This window comes from Parasteatoda tepidariorum, chromosome 6 (genome assembly GCF_043381705.1).
Source record: "Parasteatoda tepidariorum isolate YZ-2023 chromosome 6, CAS_Ptep_4.0, whole genome shotgun sequence".
Lineage (NCBI taxonomy): Eukaryota > Metazoa > Arthropoda > Arachnida > Araneae > Theridiidae > Parasteatoda > Parasteatoda tepidariorum.
Genome location: NC_092209.1, coordinates 91,801,681 through 91,824,655, shown reverse-complemented (window position 1 = coordinate 91,824,655; position 22,975 = coordinate 91,801,681). Strand labels below are relative to the sequence as shown.

At 30.0% G+C, this 22,975-nt stretch overlaps 1 protein-coding gene across 1 annotated transcript in view; it reads left to right on the top strand.

Moving 5' to 3' along the window:
- LOC107445195 (Protein C kinase 53E) overlaps window positions 1-22,975 on the top strand; it is a 54,973-nt gene that overhangs the window by 12,365 nt on the left and 19,633 nt on the right. The window contains exons 2-6 of the mRNA XM_016059539.3: window positions 4,849-4,880; window positions 9,577-9,659; window positions 13,720-13,831; window positions 13,910-14,038; window positions 20,358-20,508. Of these exons, the coding sequence (XP_015915025.1) occupies window positions 4,849-4,880; window positions 9,577-9,659; window positions 13,720-13,831; window positions 13,910-14,038; window positions 20,358-20,508 (507 nt within the window). The remainder of the gene's footprint in view (window positions 1-4,848; window positions 4,881-9,576; window positions 9,660-13,719; window positions 13,832-13,909; window positions 14,039-20,357; window positions 20,509-22,975) is intronic.

The following is a 22,975-nucleotide window of genomic DNA, read 5'->3' as shown; positions in this document are numbered from 1 at the left end:
CCACAAAATACTTTTTTTCGATAAAAAATAAGTGAAAATAATCAATTTAATTGCGAAAATAATTCAAATTGAAGTTACATGAAAAATGCAAAGCATCCAAATGATACTTCTATGTACGCAGATATACAATTTTAAACTTACAAGTGAAGGAAAATGGGAGAAACCTGTTTAAAACAAGCGAAGTGTGTCTTAAAAGAAAAATCAATATCGATACTAAATTTGGCTAATTCTGTATTTATTATTTCTCTTTTGTGCACGCTCTCATCATTAAGGGAGGATATTTCTGTTCATTCTTTCATTAAGAATGATTTTTTAATCAAAAGAAAAATAATTGTGAGTTATAATAGAAAGTGTATTTTTATGTGTCATAACTATTCAATAAAGTAATATTTTCCCAATTAGATAAATGAGTTTGTATATTATCCCATCAAAAAGTTTTTAAAAAATAAAAAATGGGTTGAAGAAAAATTTATCTTTTCTTTCGATTTTCGTTTCATAAAGAAAAAAAGATAATTAAATAAGGGAGCGATTAGATGTTGCAAAATATAAATTTCAACATATAATTCGAAAATTTAAAAAAAAGACTGGAGAAAGAGTTATTGTTTTTTACAAAACCATAATTATTGTTTTGTTTGTGCAAGTTTTTCTGTTCATTCATTTAAATTTAATTTTTTTTGTTTCAATAAATAAGCGTTAATAAGCGTTTGAAATAAACTCTTATGGATTAAAGAAACATTTTGCTTTTGGCAATATTGACTAAAAAGTTTAATTTTTTTTATAACAAGGAATTAGCTAAGAAAGCTAATAAAGATTTTATTAATTGATTTAAATTTTTAAGATATTTAACGCTAAAACACATTTCAAACGGGTTTAACTTACTACAGCAAGAAATCTTGGAGGATTAGAGGGGGAGGGAACATCCAAATTCTGCATAAAAATGATTTTTCCTCAATTCTAATTATTAGTGGTGACTCTTATGGGATGTAGGGACCCTCTGCTTTATTTTGGCTAATACGAACCCTACAAACAATAAATAAGAATGTAGCCGGCCAGGTGGCTGAGCGGGCCTGACTGCGAAGCCAACGGGTTGGAATCATGCTTATACGGGTTTGAATCACGTTTGAATATTATTTATTGAAAGGATATAAAAGTTTGAGAGTTTAAAAATCGTATTTAAGGACGAAAGTAACTTCTACGTTGTCATTATTTTTTTTAAAAATTTCATAGAAACGATTATTATTAACGAATAATTATAACAGAATATATTTATGACATTATTATAACACAATAATATATCAGTTATTAATAAATATATAAAAGAAATGCGTTCAATTTTTGCGATTGCAATTTGAAAGTATGTACAAAATTCTTTTCGTATAAATCTTTGTTTACTTTTATCATATATACTACACTCTATAACAAAAAAATCGACGGAAGCAATCATCCGATTGCTTTGAAATTTCGTATACATGAATGTTTTGAACAGATATGGCTGGAATGATGCCGACTGGGGACGTATAGTCTTTAGCGACGAATCCCGCTTCCAACTGTGTCCTGACGATCATCGAAGACGTCTTTGGAGACGGGGTCTTCACTATTGCAAGCCACACCGACCCTCAACAAGGCATTATGGTCTGGGGTGGGACCATCCGGGAGCTTTATCGGTCTATGTCACGCCGTGTGGCAGCTTGTATCCAGGCTAGAGGCGGGTCAACACCTTATTGAACTTGTTACTGTAACTCTGCAATAAATTATTCAATTGTTCTGATATTTTAATCATTTACTATTTTGTACATAGTCTTCCTATCCACTAATTTTCGTTTCAATCGGACAACTCCTTCTTGCGTCGATTTTCGTGTTATAGAGTGTATATGATATACGAAATATAATAAATATTTTGTAACATTATACGAAATATCATGCATATTTCGTAATTAATCTTTGTATACTTTTATCATTTTCTTAAAATTAAGAAATTTAAAGATTAATTAAGAGATAAAAATTAAAATTTTTGAAATAAATAAAGAACAAAATAAGGCCACACTTCTGACAGTAAAAGGAATTTACGCCCTCTACTTTAACCTGCAGAAAATATATACCAGAAATATTTTTTTAATTTCTTCAGTAACTAATTAATAATTTAGAATAATTTTTCCTTTAATTTATATATTGAAAAGTATTATACTGAATTTGGTAAACGAATTTTATATTTTAAGATAGTAAGTAATTTTAAAACTTTTTCAAAGTTTACATTTTTTTTTAAATTCAAGTTTTAGAAATACTACCCAAGTTCAATAAAACGCATTTCAATAAATAAAATAAAAAAGTTGTTCCAAAATATGAATTACTAAATAAATAAGGAAATTCCGAGGATATGATTTTCATCAGTTTAACATGGAGGAAATCCTTCTTGTTTGAAAGGAATAATCTTCAAACAAAAAAGGATTATGAGATATAATTAAATAAAACTTTAATTTTAGGATAAATATTGTCTAATGATATTGAGTAGAAATATTGAAATTATTACAGACGATGATCAATACAGAATGGCAAGAAGAAAAAGATTTTGAGATTGTTTTCTCGCATATATTAAAAGTTTTTTTTCCATCATTATTTATTTAAAGTGAATTCATAAATTCAAAAAATTTTCATGAATAAATTAATAAAATTTTATCACAACTAAATCGTTCACTAGACTACAAAAATATTTGCCATCATTTTGGTGTTGAAGTATACATTTTATAAGTAGAAAACTTTAGTTATCAAGCAAAAAATTGTATAAAATTGACAAAACAATTGTTTAAAAGAGTAAATATAATGTTTTAAAACTAAAATGTTTCTAATAAGAATTAAAATATATGGTAACCAAAAAATGAATAAATAAAACAGCTTAAAAAAAATTGTTTTATTTAACCTCAACACCAAAAACATTTCTTTTTGAAGTCATTACTAAAAATTGTTGTTTAAGTAATTAAAGATGACATTTTAATGAGAAGAACAAAGGTTTCAAACTTTATTTTTTTATCTTTTAACTCAACTTTATACATAATTTAATGAGAATTTTATAAAGATTTCAAACAACTTCATCGACTAGCCATTTTACTGTACCATCGAATTTCCTATAGAATAATTGATTAAAAACTAATTATAAATTAACATAAGAATTTCAAAGAAGTAAAATAATGCGAGATAAAAAAATATGAACATCGTCTGTTGAGAGAAATTGTACAAGTGCTGCCTTAAAAGGCTTCCTCTTATCTCAAAAGAATTATGTCGCATCAGCGGCTCTTAAGAGAATCCTTATTCTCTTACAAATAATACAGGGTGTTCATAAAATCCTGTTTGATTGAAAGGCATGATGTGTGGTACAGTTATTTCTCCTATAATGAGGATTTTTTTCAGTCGAAAGAAATACTGAAAATATTACTAAAATGTAAACTGAACTATTAAAAATAAATAAATAAGAGTGAAACAGATTGCTAGAGGAGCGGGAAAAAAATAGCATAATCTTTTCGAATCTTTTTTAATCGAAATGTTAAAAGAATTTAATCCTCAGAACTAAATTAATTATTTTAAGTGTAGTTAAACAACTTCAAATTGTCCTACATTTCTTCAATTTTTCAATAAAAAAATTAAAAAAGGGATTAAAATTATTATTTTCAGGAATGTATTAAATCATTAGATATAACTTGAGAATTTTTAGACTATCCATTATAATTAAATCAATTATTATACAAATTATTAGAATTTAGACAGTCATTAGATACAATATTAGAATAAAACAAAATTGTACAATGTACCACTATAAAACAAAATTGTAGACAAAATTTCAGAACCTAGCCAATTATTCGACAATTTATTTGAATTTAATCAAAAATAAGAACTTAATCATTAGTTAAACAAATCATTAAAACTTAGTCAACTATTTGGCATACCATTAGAATTTAATCAATTATTAGATTACTAGTCAAATTAGTATATTTTAATGCTTATACAAGTTTAAAAAACTGATCAGACAATTTAATAGCATTTAATGCATTGCACCATTATTATTATTGTAACTAAGAACAAACCTTGTGAGTAACATGATCCAAAACCTAATTTAAGTTTCTAAAAGACCTTTTTATTGAGATTTGGAAGCATAATTTAACTAATAGAATTTCCATAATTCAGTGATAAAATTTATCCAATTATTAGACAATCCATTAGAATTTAATCAAAAATTAGACAACATAGTAAGGTTTCATCAATATTAATGCAAATTATTTGAACTTTGGCAATTATTAAACAAAGCATTAGAAGTTAGTAAATTATTAGACAATCTATTTAAATTTTATCAATTATTAGCCAAATTAGAACTTAATTAAAACTTAAACAAAGTATTAAAATTTAGCCAATAAGTACACAAACCATTAGAATGTAATCAATTATTAGCCAGATTTGTAGAATTTATTCAGTAAATAAAGAGATCTATCTAAATTCATCGATTACCAAACGATTCATTAGCATTTTATCAATTGTAGCAGAATAAGAGAACGAAATAATTTGACAATAATACTACCAGGATTTACTCAGTTATACGAGGTAACTAATGAATTTCTAGTGAGAAACACGATCCAATTTTCTAAATCAGTTAATTTTAAAAAGCCTATTATAGAAATATTGAATGTTTTCAATGAATACAATCACATAAAATTGTTGGTTTTTGCTAGGACTCGAATACTTCAAATGAGAAATTCATTATTTTTAATGTTATTAAACAATTTCTAAAAATATAAATAAATTTCGTCTTGTTTTTTAAATCATCCGATCATTTATTTAATGTTTACTTTTTAATATTTTTTTCAGGGGCTTTGGGAAACAAGGTTATCAGTGCCAAGGTAAGAACAATATTTTTCTTTAAAATAACTTTTTATCCGCTTTCGTTGGCAAATTATATAATCATTAAACATTTTTTGCCTTACAAAATTTATGTGATCGCTTTAACTTGATTTGCATAAAATTGAAACATTATAATACTGAAAAGAATTTTTATGTAGCACTATTCTAAAAAACTAATAATATTACTAACTGATCAGCTTAAAATGATATATTTCATAAGAATATATTTGGTGGTTTTATTTTATCTCTTTATTAAATTCAAAACATATCTGCGCAGAGGGAAAAAATGTGGTAAAAACTACCAAAATAAGGTGAAATTTACCGTGTTTCTGGCTCAGTGGGAACACTGAATAGCTCTGTAATTTTTACCGAAATTCTTTAGTAATCATTTTGGAAAAATTAGCAGTAAGTTAATGTTTTTATTCGGTGAATTACTAAAAACTATTTATTCACTTTAAATTTAGCTTTCAGTTTAGTATTCTTACTAAATATTATACTTAGATGCTAAATTTTAACAACAAAACAGACAAATAAAAAAAAGAAGGAGGCGGAAAGTCCGAATTGTTTTAACCCGTAGTTCCTTCTCTGCTAACTGGTCCCCCTTGCCTTCATCGTTTTCGTTTAAAGCACCATTCTGAAATTAATAACATAGGCTTGCCATATGAAAAAAATTTCTATTATCAAACAAATCTTAATTTTTTTTTTATCTCCCAATATTCACAATGCTTGTTTAAACACATAAATCAAAAAACTAAATATTTTTTAAGACTCAATTTCGTAATTTATATAGTTTCTTGAAAAATAATTGTCTAAAAAAGAATATATATATATATATATATTGCTAGGAATACTTTAAAATTAATGCCCATCACAATTCATTGAAATAAAAGTTCTTAAATGAAATTATACCCCGAATATAAATATCTTTTAAGTTAAACCAGTCAATACTTTCAATAAAATAAATATCCTTAAGAAATAAAAATACAAATTAGCAATTCGTTAAAGCTAGTCTCAATAAACAAAACATCTTTTAATCAGCAAAGTCCGTCAAACTAATTTATTCTCCTAACAAATGAATTTAAATTTTTTACAACTAACTCAATCTACAAATTATCTAAATCCTCTTTAAAACTAATTCTTACTCCTAATGGAACAACAAATCTATTACATCAAAATGCAATTTTAAAATAAATTACATATTTTAAGTCACTAAATATCGCCACAATTTAATCACACTCCAGATAGATCTTTTTGAAACTAATTTGTATTCCTTATAAACTAAAAGACTTTCAAAATCAATTTATGCTCTCAATAAACTGACTGAAAATCCTTTAAAACTACTTTTAACTATTCAAACTTAATAACTAACTCATTCACTTTAAAACTATTTCGAACTAAATCTTATAAAACAGTTTCTTACAATAACATCATGTAACCAACAGTTCTAGAAAATAAATCTCAATTATTTTGAAAGTTCGATGCGGATCCAAATTCCTTCCATTTACGAAAATCATGTGACATCCTTATTTTATAATCATTCTTTGATCCATATTTTTTAAAAATTAGGAGAGAACCAAATTGTAAATTAAAATCTTAGTAAAATACAATTTACGAATTTTATAAACTTAGGGAAAATTCTTACTGAATCTTAAATTGCTCCAATCAAATTCTAAACGTATATTTCAAATGAATTTGATGAAAATGTTAAAATAAAAATATGTGTCGCTAAAATGAAAGGCTGCTTCTCCACAAAATCGTTTTATTTATATCCTTTTCTAACAAAAGGAAAAATAGCTTCGATCCCCCAATTAAAATCAGAAGATGAATGAAAATGAGTGTGCGTAAATGATGCGTGTTATATTCCTTAAAGAGTCTGTGATTAACACTGCATGAACTTGTAACGTAGTTTCATAATATGTTATAGCTCAAAAGCACATCGGTCGAATAGTTCCTGAGAAGTTAGAAACAGAATTCAATAATTTTTTGTTGACATTTTAGATTTTGTCATTGGATGAGGAGAGCACCGAGAAGCTGAAAAAAGTGTTTATTTAAACATTAGCCTAAATAGATATTCAGAGTTGCAATGTAAGAGGTTTTTCGGTTGTGTATCTGTAATGAATACAGAGATCTATTTAGAATCTGATTAAATAAACTATTTATCGAATAAGTGGATAAAATGACCAAATTTAAGTCGTGATCAAAATTAATATCAAAGTGTTTCCTTAGGTACATTTAACTGGTAGTTTTCAGCGTATTAAAAATTCCCATTATTAGACAAATGGTTTTTTTATGCATCTTTTCCGAACTTTTGATGATCCTTCATAGTAAATAATTTTCTGTACTATTATTTTGTGCCTCTAAAGGTTCGAGGAACAACTTTAAATATATTTGTATGTCGCTTCCCTCATTATCTCGAGTTAACTCGGGTATGTATAGATTGAAAATATTTATTATACCGAGTAAATTCGGGCATACGTTTTGCTTCATCACGCTTTTATTCGGCAGAAAGTAAAACAAAAAATAATCTGCTGTGATTGGCCAATATTTGTTTGGGAGTTTGTTGACTTATTCCTCTTGGTCAGCACCAAGTCAATGGGCTCTTCAGGAAATCAAATACAAGTAAGGGACCGGAATAGAGGTCAGACCAAGACAGTGTAAAATGTGATCGGGAGAAGCCTGTGCAGAGTCGTGCACGTTTCGCCCAAGCTCAAAAGAGAGACACCTGATGTGTCCACTTATGAGCCTACTTATAGTGGACTGTATGGCTCTATCAGCCCCTATGGTAAGTGCCCCACCAGGAGTTATACCAAGAGTGGGCCGGATGGATGTTCCATAGTTGTTGGTTAGTGGTTCTGATCTTGGAGCAAATCTCAGGGAAGGTCAAGGGTCGACTTGAAATTGGGCTATCAGAAGCTCCCTGCTTGGCCAAAAGATGAGCATTTTCATTACCAAAGAGGACTATGTGAGAGGCCATTGAATGAAGATTTTACGCCGATGAGAGAGTTGTTTAATTTTATTAATTATAGAGACAGATGTCTTGTCGCCAGCCTTATTCCAGTTACTTAAGTACTGTATGGCACTACGACTATCGGATAAGATCCAGATATTAGCGGATGATGTTATAGACTCAATAGCGTTGAGTGCCTCTTCGATGGCAATTAGCTCCGATCTAAAAACAGAGCAGAAGTCTGGATTCTTAATCGTAAGTTTTCTAGAAAAGTCAGGAGCCTTAATGAAAATTCCGCTACCACAAGAACCGTCTTTGCTGCCATCAGTATAGATGAGAATATCTGTGGCTGGTATTTGGTTAATTATTTCAAGAGCAAGTTGGCGTAAGTAATCAGGCAAGTCTTGCTTTTTGTTAGTATGAGCTCCAAGATCTGGCTGGAAATGTACCCCAGGAAAGCCCTCCATGGGATTAAAGATTTTTCTCACGGAGTGACTTTCAACATTCATATTTAGTAAATCCATCAGGTGAAAACGAGAAAAAGGGCTGTTCAATCTTTGCTTGTTTGTCCAATTACGGAAATAATTTGCAGTGCGGTTAAAAACACCAAAACTGTAAAGCTTGTTAAAATACCTAGCCAGTAACTCATTCCTTCTCAGCTTTAAAGGCTGGCATTCATATGAAACGAAGTCTGTGGGGGCAACTATGCCTCATGCCAGTAATAATGCGAGCAGCACTAGATTGCACTCTCTCAAGTTTTGCTAAGTTAGTGGCACAGAAGTAATTCTGATAGCCATATTCCAGAATAGGTCTTATCAAGGAGGTATAAGTTGATCTAAGGGCGGGAGTTTGTACTATTTGTGGGACGTGTTTTGTACAATTGTATACACTATGGTTGATGAATTCACGTAGACTAAAAAAGAGTAAATGGCTTTCGAGAGGAATGGAGATGATTTTTCAGAGTTTGAAGATGTGAACAAAGACTAATATTTAACTTTTTCATTTGCCCATTTGGGATAGTAAATTAAATAATTTTTAAGAATAAAAAAATTAAAATTTCAACTTAGACTTTGAGTATTATGTTTTGTTTTAGTTCCTTGTAATTATTAATGAAATAAAAAAAGTAGGTTGATTGTTTGCATTTCTTTCCTTAAAAAAAATTTAATAAGGGAAGCGGTGCAAATTAAATGAAGCTCTTTGTTTGGGTATCGTAGAAATAAAAAGATAGATAAGCAGAGTTGCAAAACCTCAGTTTACTTTAAACTAGATGTCAGCACACATCATTATTTCAAGCTAAAAGTTAATCCAAAAATTAAAAATGAACACATACATTGTAGTATATGCTCTTAGTTTTATACACTTTTCTTAAATAAAAAGTAGACGTTTCCTGCAAAATTATTAAGGAATTAAGAAACATGTTCTAGCGACCTTTAAAATATAACTTAAGAATTTCACTAAATTGATATGCTGACAAGATTGTTGTTGTCTGCGTACGATGGGTCATATTAAGATAACATATTTAGTTAAATTAACATTTTTGAACGAGTATCATGGAGCGCTAAACGTCATTTTGTGTTGTACGATAATTGCGATTCAAAATCAATATATTAACTGTAATAATGATTGATAATGATATGCACACTGTATTATCAAATGTCCTTTCCTAACTTTGTAAACTTTCAAAGTTTTAATAGTATAACTTTTATGAATGTCAACTTATCAATGAATATTTTTTTTATTTATTCCAGTCTGCAGTTTCGTTGTTCACAAACGTTGTCATGAGTTCGTTACTTTCAAGTGTCCTGGCGTTGACAAGGGGGTGGATTCTGATGTAAGATTATTTCTCTTTTATTCTCCCAATCACATATAATTCACCTGCTGCTCTTTATATGTACTTGTAAGATTATTAACACTAAGTCATTAAAGCATATGGATATCATTTAAATGAGACTCTATAGAAGTCCCATATGACGCAGATGGAACACCGGTTCATATATATTTTTCTGACGCTCAAGCGAAAATGTAGTATATTTTAATTATAAAAAATAGTCTTATAGTTACCAAAAAATTTTTAGATTATCCGAATTATAGTTGCACTGAAATATAAAATTCGAATAAAGTAGTTTGAAAAATTTTTTTTTTCATTTTCAAAAATTCACCAATAATTGATTTTGTAAATTAAAGAAGTTTTAATGATGAACGCAGATCTAAATAAGATCTCACAGTTTCTCAAAGATCTAAATAAGTGTAAATTTATTATTTGGAAGTGATCTTCCACCCAGAACGAGAAAAAAAAAACCGGTAATTATAAATTATTGAAATGCTGAATATTCACATGCCGACCAGGTGGCCGAGTGGTTAGCGTGCCTCACAGTAAAGCACTTATTTTCACCTAAATTAATACAAAGGAATGTGCTTTAGTAAAAATTCTGCTTCAAAGGATTAAATGTCAATATTAATTCATCATTATTTTTCTAGCTGAATGTCATCAAAAGGTCCTGTAAATTTATTTTCGTAAAAGACTGATTGGACAGTTTCTGAAAATTCCAAGATTGTCATTTATTTTAAGAATTCGTTACTTTTTATAGGCTTTAAACCTATTGTTAGTCAAAGATATTTAATAACTTCTTTTAATAGCCGTCACCATGGCAACTGTTCATGTGAACGATTCTTGATACGATGACGATAAGCAAGTCAGTGAAGCATAAAATAGGGGCATTGATTTAATGCGATTCTATCGGAGAATAAAAAATAAGTTTATAATAATTAGGTAAATATTCGTCACAATAGGACGCTGCACTTTGCAATAATCCGATATTGTAGTTTTTTTTTTAAATTTCACAAATTTTGAGCTAGCTGATGCAAAAAAATAAATAAATATATAAATTGTTGTGATGATGTAATTGTGATGCAAAAGAGAAAATATTCTTAAATATGAAGTCTGTGTCGTTTTTGTGTAGGACTGCTGGATTGTTAATGCGATGTGAAGAAATATTATTATAAAATCCTGGATAATAACTGTAAAGGCTCATCATACTCTTTTCTAGATTAGAACCTTAGTATTATTATTAGGATGTTTATAGTTTTTATACAATGTATAAAAACTCAAATGCACCTCTGTGTTATCTAATAAACAAAAAATGTTGATAAATCGGCAAAATCAAGACAGTGCCGTAGCGAGCTTAACTCGCGCCCGGGGCACAATACTTTTTTAGCGCCCCCCCTATTCGAAAACCATCTAATATTATAAGTAAAATATACTCGCAAAGTAATAAATAAATAAAGTAAAATAAATAAAGTTATAGGCACAAGCTAGGCATTAAATTTGAGACAAAAAATGTAGTTGAGAAAACAAGACTAGATTTTGAAATGTATATATATGATCATCTAGAATTAGTTCAAAAGATACCCATTATTTATTTTACATATTTATAAAGAAATATTTTAAAAACGCGCAGTTTTAAAACAATAAAAAAGTAAATATTTATTATCTCTAAGGAGATACATATATTTAATAATATGATTAATAATAATTAATAATATGATTATAATACATTAATAAAACTAATTACTAAGTATAAATTTTCCGCTTTTGATGAAGCAAATTTATCAATAATATCATCAAAGTTGGTCATTTCAAATTTTTCTCTTTCCACACTTAAAAATACTAGGTCACTTAGGCGATCTTGTCCCAGCGTTGATCGTAGATATGTCAAAATTAATTTTAATTTGCTGAATGACCATTCGCAGCTAACAATTGATGCTGAGATAGTCAGGAGTATTTGAAGTGCCACTCTCAGGTTTGGAAAAACATCTTCTCCATACGGGATTATAAAAGTGAGAGATTCTAATGGAGTTTTAAGTTCAATTTCTTTTCTACTGCGGAGTAACATCTTGCAGTCACATACTTCGATAAAGAGTTCTATTCCATTGAAATCTGTATTATAAAATTCACCCAAATTTTTTAAAAAATTTTTCAAGGTCGTTATCAACCTTATCCTTGTTTAATAAATTTTTAACGTCTAGTAGAAATCCAAATTTGAAATTAAGGTCACTTAATCGTGTAAATCGTGTATATATTTCTTGTTGGAGACGATCAAGAACACTTTTCATAACGCGAGAAATTTCACTTTCTGCGGAAAGACTGACATCTCTAGCCAATTATCCGGGCATTTTGCGGCGTCTTCTTACACGTATTGTTGCATCAATATCCCATTTTTCACAAAGAGACTTCGCTTTTTCTATTGCCTCTTCACAGAGCTTATCTCGAATTTCGCCTAGTTCAGTCGCTAATGATTCAAGATCATGGAACTCTTCTCTAAAATTCATTCTAGGATCTTGTAATCTGAGCTGCACACGATCATTCCTCCTTAAGATTTCATATCAGAAATGAAATAAAGTTATGAAACTTAAAGTTAGTATATTTTGCAACAGAATTGGAGCTTCACTTCTGGTGTCACTTGTAGTGGTAGTGTCCTCTGCTAATTTTCCTAATAGTTCTACTATAATCGTTAGCCCATCGATGATAACGTTAACCGCTTGTATTCTGGCTCTCCATCGTGTTTCAGATTCATGTTTGACAGTTTTTGTTAAAGCATTTTTTAATAATTCCCATCGTAACGTTGAACGTGAGAAAAGAGATATATGTTTTCAATTATTCCGAAACATGTCACATCGATTGGATTTTGTTCAGCTGCAGTAACTCCTACTAAATTCAATGAATGGTTATCACAATTTACAAATAATCCTTTATAATTTTTTTCCATTATTCTTTGTTGAACGCCAGATGTGTGACTAACCATCACGGCAGCATTATTGTAGCATTGTGATCTGCAGTTTGTTAATGAAATTTCATCGGAATTTAATTTCTCCAAAATTGCATTTTCGATCGAGGCTGCATCTCTAGCATGTATTTCAATAAGACCCGAAAAAGATTCTTTGATGGAAGCTTTTTTATTGACAAAATCAACATCTACATACCTAACGACTTGGGACATTTGTTCTCGATGAGAGATATCAGGTGAGATATCAATAGTGTTCTGAAAGAAAGAATGTCTGTACTTTGTACACTGTGCAAACATACAAACACTTTATACACTGATGTTTGTACTTTGTACACTGCAAATATTTGGAGATAATATATGTATAAGTAACCACGCAGCGTAGATGCCATAAGGAACTGCTGACAGACACAGGTCGAGTCAGCCCTGCCAGTAGAAAAGACGTGTCATTTCTATTATTAATATATTATTACAGTTTGATTAGTGTTCCTTTTTATTTACGAATTAACATTTATTATATTTCACTGGCACTAAATTTAAAATATATTTTCCAGAAATAAATTATAATAAAAATAAAAATTATCCAACAATTTTGTTTTGTTGACCATTTGACGCCCCTTTGTAAGTAGCGCCCGGGGCATGATGCCCCGGGCGCTACTCACAAAGGGCATGATGCCCCCCTTGCTCCCCCCTCGCTACGCCACTGAATCAAGAAAAGGTGAAGAATATAATCTTGGATAGTGTAGAGAATTTTATGACGAAAAAATATATAAAACGATATCCAATCGCCTTTGAGTACAGATATGACACTATAATAAGGAGTACTAAATGTTTCAAACACATTCCCAAAACAGATGAAAGAAAGTTTTTTTTTTTAACTGTCTTATTCTCTTGTGTTTTGTTTTTGGTGGAATCCTCTGTTTCCATCTGCACCATTATTAGAGGACGCTAATTAAGCATCTTCTGAATTATTTTTTGAAACACGCACACCGTTTAGAACACACTTTATATGGAGGGTCGTTTCTCGTCCAATAATGTTAAACCTTTACAATTTAATTAAATTCGCCAAACGTATTTTTTACATTTATTTAATGAAGTGATCTTTTTCAGGACGCACGGACGAAGCACCAATTTGTGGTGCATACCTACACTAGTCCAACTTTTTGCGATCACTGCGGGTCTCTTCTGTACGGCATTATCCACCAAGGTTACAAATGTAAAGGTAATGTAAAGGCTACAAATGTAAATGATACAATAATAGTTATTTTTCTTTTTTAAATGTTTTTTGGGGGTGTTTCAGCGTGTGACATGAACGTGCACAAACGGTGCCAAGAGAGCGTTCCCAACCTTTGTGGATGCGACCACACGGAGAGAAGGGGCAGAATCGAACTTAGAATAGCTCATATCAACAATAAACTAATATGCGAAGGTAAGATACATCTCATTCTCTTAAAAGAAAAATAAATGTGTCTTATTTCACTCATTGTGTACACCATAGATTCTCAACCTTTTTAATGTTTCCGCCCCCCTAAGGAGAAGAAAAAATTTCAACTCCCCCTTTGCGAAAATCCTATGTTATTTAGAGCATAGAAAGGAGGGGGTGTGCTGAATTATCAGGCACAACATTTTAAGCAATTTTCTTACGTGTTAAATTTGCTTGATTTTTTAAAAAAGAAAAATTAATGTGCACGTTAACTCGGTACTTTTCTACCAGCAGGTAATCGCAGTCTATTTGTTATAATCAAAATAAATATGGTAATGAAAAAAATATAACGAAGAAGCGTACGGTTAAAAAAAAAGTTCTTTATTCTTAATTAGATAATTAAAAAAAAAACACCCAAAAATAATTTTTCTACTCTAAAAAGTAAAATCAAGGAAACAATCAAGTAACTGGGGGGATGATTGATTCTTAACGTCGAGTTTTTAGCATTTTTTTCTTTTTTGGGACTGAATCTTTGCACGAGAAGGAAGAGACTGTGAGACTTAGTTGAAAGTTCTGTTTCAACATTCACAAAAGGGTTCCATTGAGGGTCATCCATGTGTAAAGACTGTTGTCAATACTCTCGTATATCATCATTTCACCATTCTTCTTAAGATTGGAAATAGCTCAACTCATTCTTCAAAATAATTTTTTTTTAGAAAAACAGAAATAACTGATTTTGTAGTGATCAAATTGTAAATTACCACCATTAAATTTTGCAAATAAATCCGTTATGTATGCATCGTCTCTCTTAAATTCTAGTAATGTGTCTTTCAGAGCTCTATCTTCGAGGAACTCAAATACAAAAAAGATTCTAAAACCTATTGAGACAGGTGCCTTTGAAAAGCCAACGAATCTTGGTGTGTTGTAGCAAGCGATTGAATTTTTCATCGTTTTTCATACACAACTTCCTGAATAATCGTTGAAAGGATTTGTTCACTGCAGAGATCGGCATATTGAAATGACTGATGCAAATGGTCGCTGATATTTTTTCCAACTAAATGATGTCTGTGAATCAAGCAATGAACATCTAAAATATCTGGCACCTTCCTCTGTAAAAGGGCGATAAACCCACGATGTCGACCCACCATTGCAGGAGCTCCATCAGTGACGACAGATTCGCAAGAGGAATGTACTTTTTAAAAAAATTATCTTTGACATTATTAAAAATACTTTTGGTATCTACAACCAAACTTCTTGCAAAAAGCATATTTTAAATAATTTTTCGTTCCTTAAAAAACCGGGCGTACGCCAACAGTAAAGTCTCATTACTTAGCAAGGTTGACTCATAAACTTGAAGGGAATCAAAAGTTTGCATAAGGAAACTTCATCGTCCATCTCATCAATTCGTGATGTTTTTGATTACATTAGATGGTCTAAAACTTCCTTGACAGATATCAACTCTTTGCCGATGGTATTCCCAGATTTAGCAATTAATTTTGGATAAATTATGAGAGGCTATCAAATCGCATTTTTGTAATGAGGTTGCTAGTAAGCCTGAGATTGAAGGTGCCTTCAGAAACTTGTCTTTGATGTTCGTGAAAAATGGTAAATCTTTATTTTGTTTATCACGACGAATTGTTTGCAAATGTTCCTGCAAGCGGTAAGGTTTCATTGCCTCATTAGATAAAATTTTGTTAGAAAGTAAACACATTCGTAGTTGAGAGTTCGACGGTGATTGAACAAATCAGAACTTCAAATACGAGACACTCCATTGGAGACGCTTATTTCTGTTAACTTTGATGGTGGCATCCAGCAAAACACAAATGATGGATCAACTATTTCTCAAAGTTAATAAATAATTTATGATGAAGAACTAATTCACGCCCTGACCAAATAAACAATGAAATGGAGTCGAAACAAGGGAAGGAAGTGCACGAAAACCATCATAAGAAACATCGGTCAAATCAAACATTCACACTGAATGCGCATGCAATTTTTGCCAAATGCCTTAAATAAATTAGAGACAAAAGCCTGACACAAGCGCTACGCTCGAACTTATGCGACACACATTCTGCGCGAATTGCAGTCGCATAAGTTCGTTTTATTGCTGGTACAAATTCGTTTTATTCGTGAATAGGATAATCTTAATTTATTATATTAATTTAATCTTTTTATTTCTTCAATACCAATTTTAGATTCATTTAATTCATGAAATTAATCATAATTTCATTTGGATTTTTTAAAATTAAATTTGAATGAGAAAACTGCACAACCCAAAACTTGCCCACCGACCCCCTACTGCCTTTCACCGCCCCGTTGAGAAACACTAACCATTTTTGCCAAATTATTAGACACATTAAGTGATACAGCTTTCACGCGGCTGAAACCGGTTTGTACTAGCTCGTGTATTTATTGTTAAAATGAGACGATATCTATACATAATAATAAACGCGGCTGTGTGTGTGTCTGTCTGTCTGTAATCACAATATATCGCCCCAGAAGCCTCGCCCAGGCACGAANCAGGAACACTTTAATTGTCCACTAATCTTCAGATTTCCGGCTATGTTTTAAAAAACTTTATTTGTGAAAACCTTTAGCTTGGCGGACAGCTGGGCGCCTTTGGCGGCTAGTATAACATAAATATAGAATATTTATCAAATCATATTATAATAAGATCAAATTATTAGACGCATTGCAGTTTTTTTTTAACACTAGAAAGAAAGACCGGTATATTGCCGAAAAGCAATGACTAGATTGTGAATGTAATTAGTATTGAAAACGATCCAGTTTGAACCGTAGCTTTCTGATTCTTAATTAAAAGACAGAAATATCGTTCAAATGTTCTCTTTTATTCACAACCCAAGAATTATTTATGGGATCTCTCTGGTACCCTATCTCAAAAATAAACTCGCCCACTTAATGCATAACAACATTAAAAGTGAAAAAAAAATGATCAAACAGCAGCGGTCGCCATAGCAACGCATGCGCGCTGTTTACTATTACTCTTGATTATTGTAGTTGAAAAGTGTGAGGACGCCATGAAATCCAAATCAAGACCCGTTTTGCCAATGCGTAAAAAGAAGGAAATAGTCACATCAATGCTATGACGTAAGAAGGGGATCTTTTTTTTTAGGATAGATGGTGAATAGTTGCGAGGAAAAAGCAAATATTCCTAACAAGTCCAAATTAATATTTAAGGAAATATCCTAATTCCTAGAATCACTATTGAGAAAGGTGTCCTGCAAAGCAAGAAAAAATCTAAAACAGTTTGATTACCTGAGGAAAGAGCGAAGTGGTTTTCTTCGTAGCTATTCTCCTTTTACTCAGGATTTTAATGTACCGCTTTCCTATGTTGTTTTTACCTCTGTTATTTAGTACTCTTCACCTACTCTACTTTTTAACAACATTTTTGATAAGGAATCTAAAAGTGAAGAGTGGTCATAACGGCACACCCTGTATTCTTGTATTCTAATGCGTACCCTCAAGGAACAGTTTCTTGATATTTAAATTCGATGCTATTCCGATAACACACACGTCAAAAAATGTTACCAAAGTCAGACGAATCATTATCCATGTCAATGACTGAGAATAGAATGAAATGAGTTATTTACAATAAAAAAGTTTATCCGATAAATTTGAGTCTACATTAAAATCACTAAAAATGAAAATTATTTTTCTGTTCACTAAAAACTGCTTTTATAATATTTAGAAAAATGCATTCGATTCAGTGACAAAAATGTATGAAATAAATCAACAATGAATCGCAATTAAAACGACTTAACTTTGTTGACAATTAAAAGACAAAGAAAATCTCGAATGATCTCTTTTGGGCAAGAAAAACATGGAAGCAAATCATTGATTTTTCTCGAAGGGCAAAATGAGTTATTCTGATAGCATTGACATCAAGTTTTTGTTCTTAATTGAGATTCATAATGGCGGTAGAATATTTCAGTCTACGATGGAACCCTTTTTTTAGTGTTTGTTAAATCTACTATGAATAGTGGGAATTTTATTACATTCTGTATCAATAGAGAGGGATATTTTTAGGATCAACATAGAAGGTAGAGTTTATGAGCATCTTCGAATTTAAATAAAAGGCGTTTATAAAAGCATATTTAAAATGAGCTATTTTGATGAATCTCTCATTTATTATCATTCCATCAAAATATTACTTCTAAATGGCGATACATTTCATTTGTGATTCATTGCCTAAGCAATGAGAATTTTAGAAAATCTGTGTTCAATATACTGTATTAAGTTAATAACGCTTTTCATTTTTTGAAAAATATTGTTTTTCTTGAAATGGAAATTTAGCGCCCTATTTATTTTCACCATAAAAGACACTTCATTGGAGGAGTCATAAACAAGAACTTTTAAAAATTATAATTATTTAATTCATTGAAAATATCAGCACCCATGAAATTATTAAGGAGCGATATTTTTTTTAATTTAACATTCGACAATCCTTTTGTTAGGCTGGTTAAGAAAAACCATTTTTTAAACATTTTCCTAAACATTATTATGAATCATAATTTTAAGAATTAAATGAGTCATTTTAAAAAAAATGTAGCACTCTATTTACCGAGAAATTTAAACTCGTCCTTCGTAACAGCATCGTTGTCTATAATTATGATTATACTGAGAAAAAAGAAAGAATTGTTACTAAGATATTATCACGTATTTATAAGTATTGTAGATGATTCAACAATGAATCAAAAATACGACGATATCGTAATAACTATCTTCAACAATAATTATCGAGTGCGATAATAATCACTATGCTATTACTGCGGATATTTGTTTTAAACTTGATTTTTATACTTAAGCATGATTCGGACAGTATGCTTTGATTACATATTCCAAATATCTCCGTGATTTGTAAAAAAGTATCGAATCCGATAATATTCGCTATATTATCGCTGTATCTAGTTTTTTTACAACTCGATAATCATAATAACATATAATATGTAAAATATATCCTGCTGACATATTCACAATATCCTCGTAATTTATAAAAAAAGAATCGAATCCGATAATAATCGCAGTATTATCGTTTTCCTTCTGAGCGTTTGTCTCGCCTTTTTCCGAACTTTCAAATGCATGCTTTCCTGCATAAAACAGGTTTCGCTGTTATACTGCATTACAGGACATTTTTACCCAGGAACTCAACGCTTTTAGGGTAAAACTAGATATTTATGATATGCATCCTGATTACATATTCTAAATATCTTTGTGATTTACACAAAACTTTTTTTTTTACTGAATACGAAAATAGTCACTATATTATCGTTATGTATAATTATCTTAAAATATATATTTGACAATCGGCATAATATGCACAATATATCTTGGTTATATACAGTTGAACTTCTATTTAACGAACTTCCATTTTGCGATTTTTTTTCCAAGAAACCAAGAAAATTTTAGAAATTTCTTCGTAAAATAACTCCCAAATAGCGAAATGAATTTTCTATTGAAGGAACCACTTCGAGAACCACTTTAAGAACCTATTTCCCAGAATATTTAAGAACATTTCAAACTTGTTAATTAATTTTATGGGGGAAATGACCTTGGATTGATTTTCGAGGCCACTTAACTTTTCAGAGAAAGCGGTAAAATCCCTTTTCATTTGAAACGAAAAACTCAGATAAAATTAACGGATTTTATCAGCACCCATAAAACTTAAGAAGGCTGTTTAAAACTACTTTTATAATAAATGCTGCTATGATTTTATGCATAAATTTAGCTATTTTTTTTAGTTGAAAATGTATGTAGTGTAACACTGGTTTTACTCTATTTTTTTTCTCAGATTTCTTTTATGGTTAAGTTTTATGAAATAAGTACTGTATCCATTTTAATTATGTCTGTTTATGAATTTGTTTTGTGTGGTATTTCAAACTTCTATTTAACGACATGTAAATTATTAGACACGCAACTCTTCTATGTAAAATCTTAAGCTTTAGTGTTTTTACGAAACCAGTTTGCAATTGTTCGTGGGTTGTAATGCAATACGTTAAGAAAGAAATAGGAAGTATATTCTTCCTATTCGTAGAAAAAAAACCATTGTATGCAATATAAACTTGTGCAAAGCATGTCATTATTAGAAAACATTATTTGATCTAATTTTCACACCTGATATAAAAAATATTTTATATATTGTCTAATTTACAAATTTATATATTTTAACGAATTGTTAGGAGAGCGTAAACAAGTGGAAAAACAATTTAGATTTTACATACTGTGTCGAATAATTTGGATATTTAAAACCTGTATTTCAAAAGGTGATTAATATAGACTGTATTTCTTGATGAGAATCGTATTTTAGTGAGACAAGCGAGAAACTTGATTCCTATGGATCCGAACGGTCTCTCGGATCCCTATGTAAAGATGAAATTACTCCCCGATACAGGAGAGAAGAAGAAAACCAAGACAATCAAGGCTAACTTGAATCCGACGTGGGGAGAAACTCTCACTTTGTGAGTATTGACATCCTCTTTTCTTTCTTTCGATCATTCAGGTCTTATGGAAAAGCCTTTTGTTTCAAAAACAGATTTATATTTCTACAGACAAAGCATTCTTATTTACAAAATTAATATTCAAAAGCGTTTTGATTTTTCCTTTTTAAGCCCCAAATCAATTCAATAAAACAAAAATCGTCAAAATATTCGAAAAAAAGTTTTTTTTTTTTTTAAACACCCTTAACAAAGCTTATAAATAAATATAGCGACTCTTTGGTTATTTTTGCACAAAATCTCTTTTAAATACTAAAAGAAATTAAAAGAAGTACAGAACAAATTCGAGAGGTACTCTTACACCACTGCAGATGGGCTGCAGAACTGTTTTTTTTTTGGAGGGTCTGAACACGCTTTTATGTATTTAGTTAAAATTTCGATATCAATTTTAGGATTGAAGTCATTTAGGTAATATATATCAAACATTGAAAGTGAATTAATCCTTCTTCTAATGTAATTAATATTGAAAAATAGATCAGAAGCCTTACTAGTGATTGATTTAATGAAATGCTATAAAGAGCATATGTGCAATATTTTTCAATTAGTTCACACTCTTGTTCAAATCTTACATTGAATACTTTTTATTTATCCACACAAGTTCAAATACATTTTTTTAAACTTGTAGTGGGGGACGTTAATACAGTTTTTCTTCAAATAATAATTCATTCATTTTATGGGAGGAAAAATTGTAATTAAAAAAGTAACTAAAATAAAATTTTTCTTTGGTAGACTTGATGATAAAGAGAATCAACTTATCTGAAATTGTCTTAATGAGACTATAAAATAAATTATTAAAATCGTGTCATTATTTTGGGACCTTATTTTGAGCAGAAATGGTTCTTTTAGCGGAGTTTATTCAAAAGCATTATTAACCAAAGAAAGAATTATTTAACGTGGATTTTTTGATGTTATCTATTCAGGTCTTTTCAACTACTTGAGAATTGGTTGGAAGGCGTTCTGAATTTGCTGAATTATGATTTTTCGTTGAAATAATAAGTGTTGATATAATTTTGGATTGAAAAGTACGAGAAGAAAGACATTTTCACATCAAAATAAAAAAAATTTTGTTATCATTTTATTTCAATAAACTCTTAAAAATAACCGAATTCATAAATAATTGATTTCGTATAAAGGCAATTTTCAAAAAATCTTAACTAGTTATAAAAAAAAACATTTACTTTTCGGAACCCTGTTCAGCGAACAGCAGTGGTTCCAAATGGGTCTTTCACGTTTCTTAAACACATTCTTTGCTATTTTTACGAAAGTAAAATGCCAATAAAATATGGAATATTTATATACCCGGGAAAATCCGTGGCTAAAATATGTGCAGGCAATTCATGTCTATTTTATTTCTTAAATAAATACTTATTTTCTATAATTATTAATTGTCAACTTCTTTAAATTATCCAGTATAATATTACCTTTCGCACATCCATTTCGGGCCTATCCTTGGTAACTAGCAAATCAAACGCACTTCAGTAATACAGTAAGAACGCACTTTAATACAAAAATCCTCTAGTTACGCTTTTAGCTCAATTTACGCTTCTGTTTTCAATTTTTGCAATCTGACAATCTTGCTACGGAAATATTTCGCTACTAGCTTTTTTGATTTTATTTTATGTTTTATTCTGTTTTTTCTTTATATTTAATTTTCTGTTTTTACGTGATATTTTTACTTATTGTGTTCTATTTTATTTGTTGTAAAATTTTTGAGTAGCCCTTACACTATTGTATTGATATATCTTGGTTTGGCTATATTAATACAATATTAGAAAGCACTCTTTTTTGTGGATATAATCGAGTGAGCTGATAAAAAGATTATATCTTTTATTTTCCGGATTTTTTTCTTCCAGTTTCTTGTTATTTTTATTATTATTTTTCTTTTTTTCCTTTCTTTCATTGTTCTGTAATTTTCCCTTGTTTTCTCTATATTTTGATCTTATATTTATATATATATAAGTTCAAAATGAAGAATAAAACAAAGAAAAATTATAGACATATGAAAAAAAGGGGGGTGGGAAATAATAATCGTGAAAATCGTGCAAATCCGCGGTTAAAATTATTTGCAAAGCAGGCAATTTATGTTTCTCTTTTATATTTTTTCTTAAATAAACATCTATCTTCTAAAGCTATTTATGATCAATTTTTGAAATTATACAGTATAATATTACCTTGCGCACGTCCATTTCGGGCCCATCCTTGGTAACTAACAAATCAAAAATCAGAATAACAAATCACTTCAGCAGTGCAGTAAGAACGACACTTTAAAACCCTCTTGTTACACTCAATTTGCGCTTTTGTTTTCATATTTTGTAATCTGGCAATCTTTCTGCGAAAACATTTTTAAATCATTCTTGAAAAATAACCGTCCATGTAAGTTGTTATGATTTTGCTACTCGCTTTATAGTCCCCCCTTTTTAATGTTTTTTCT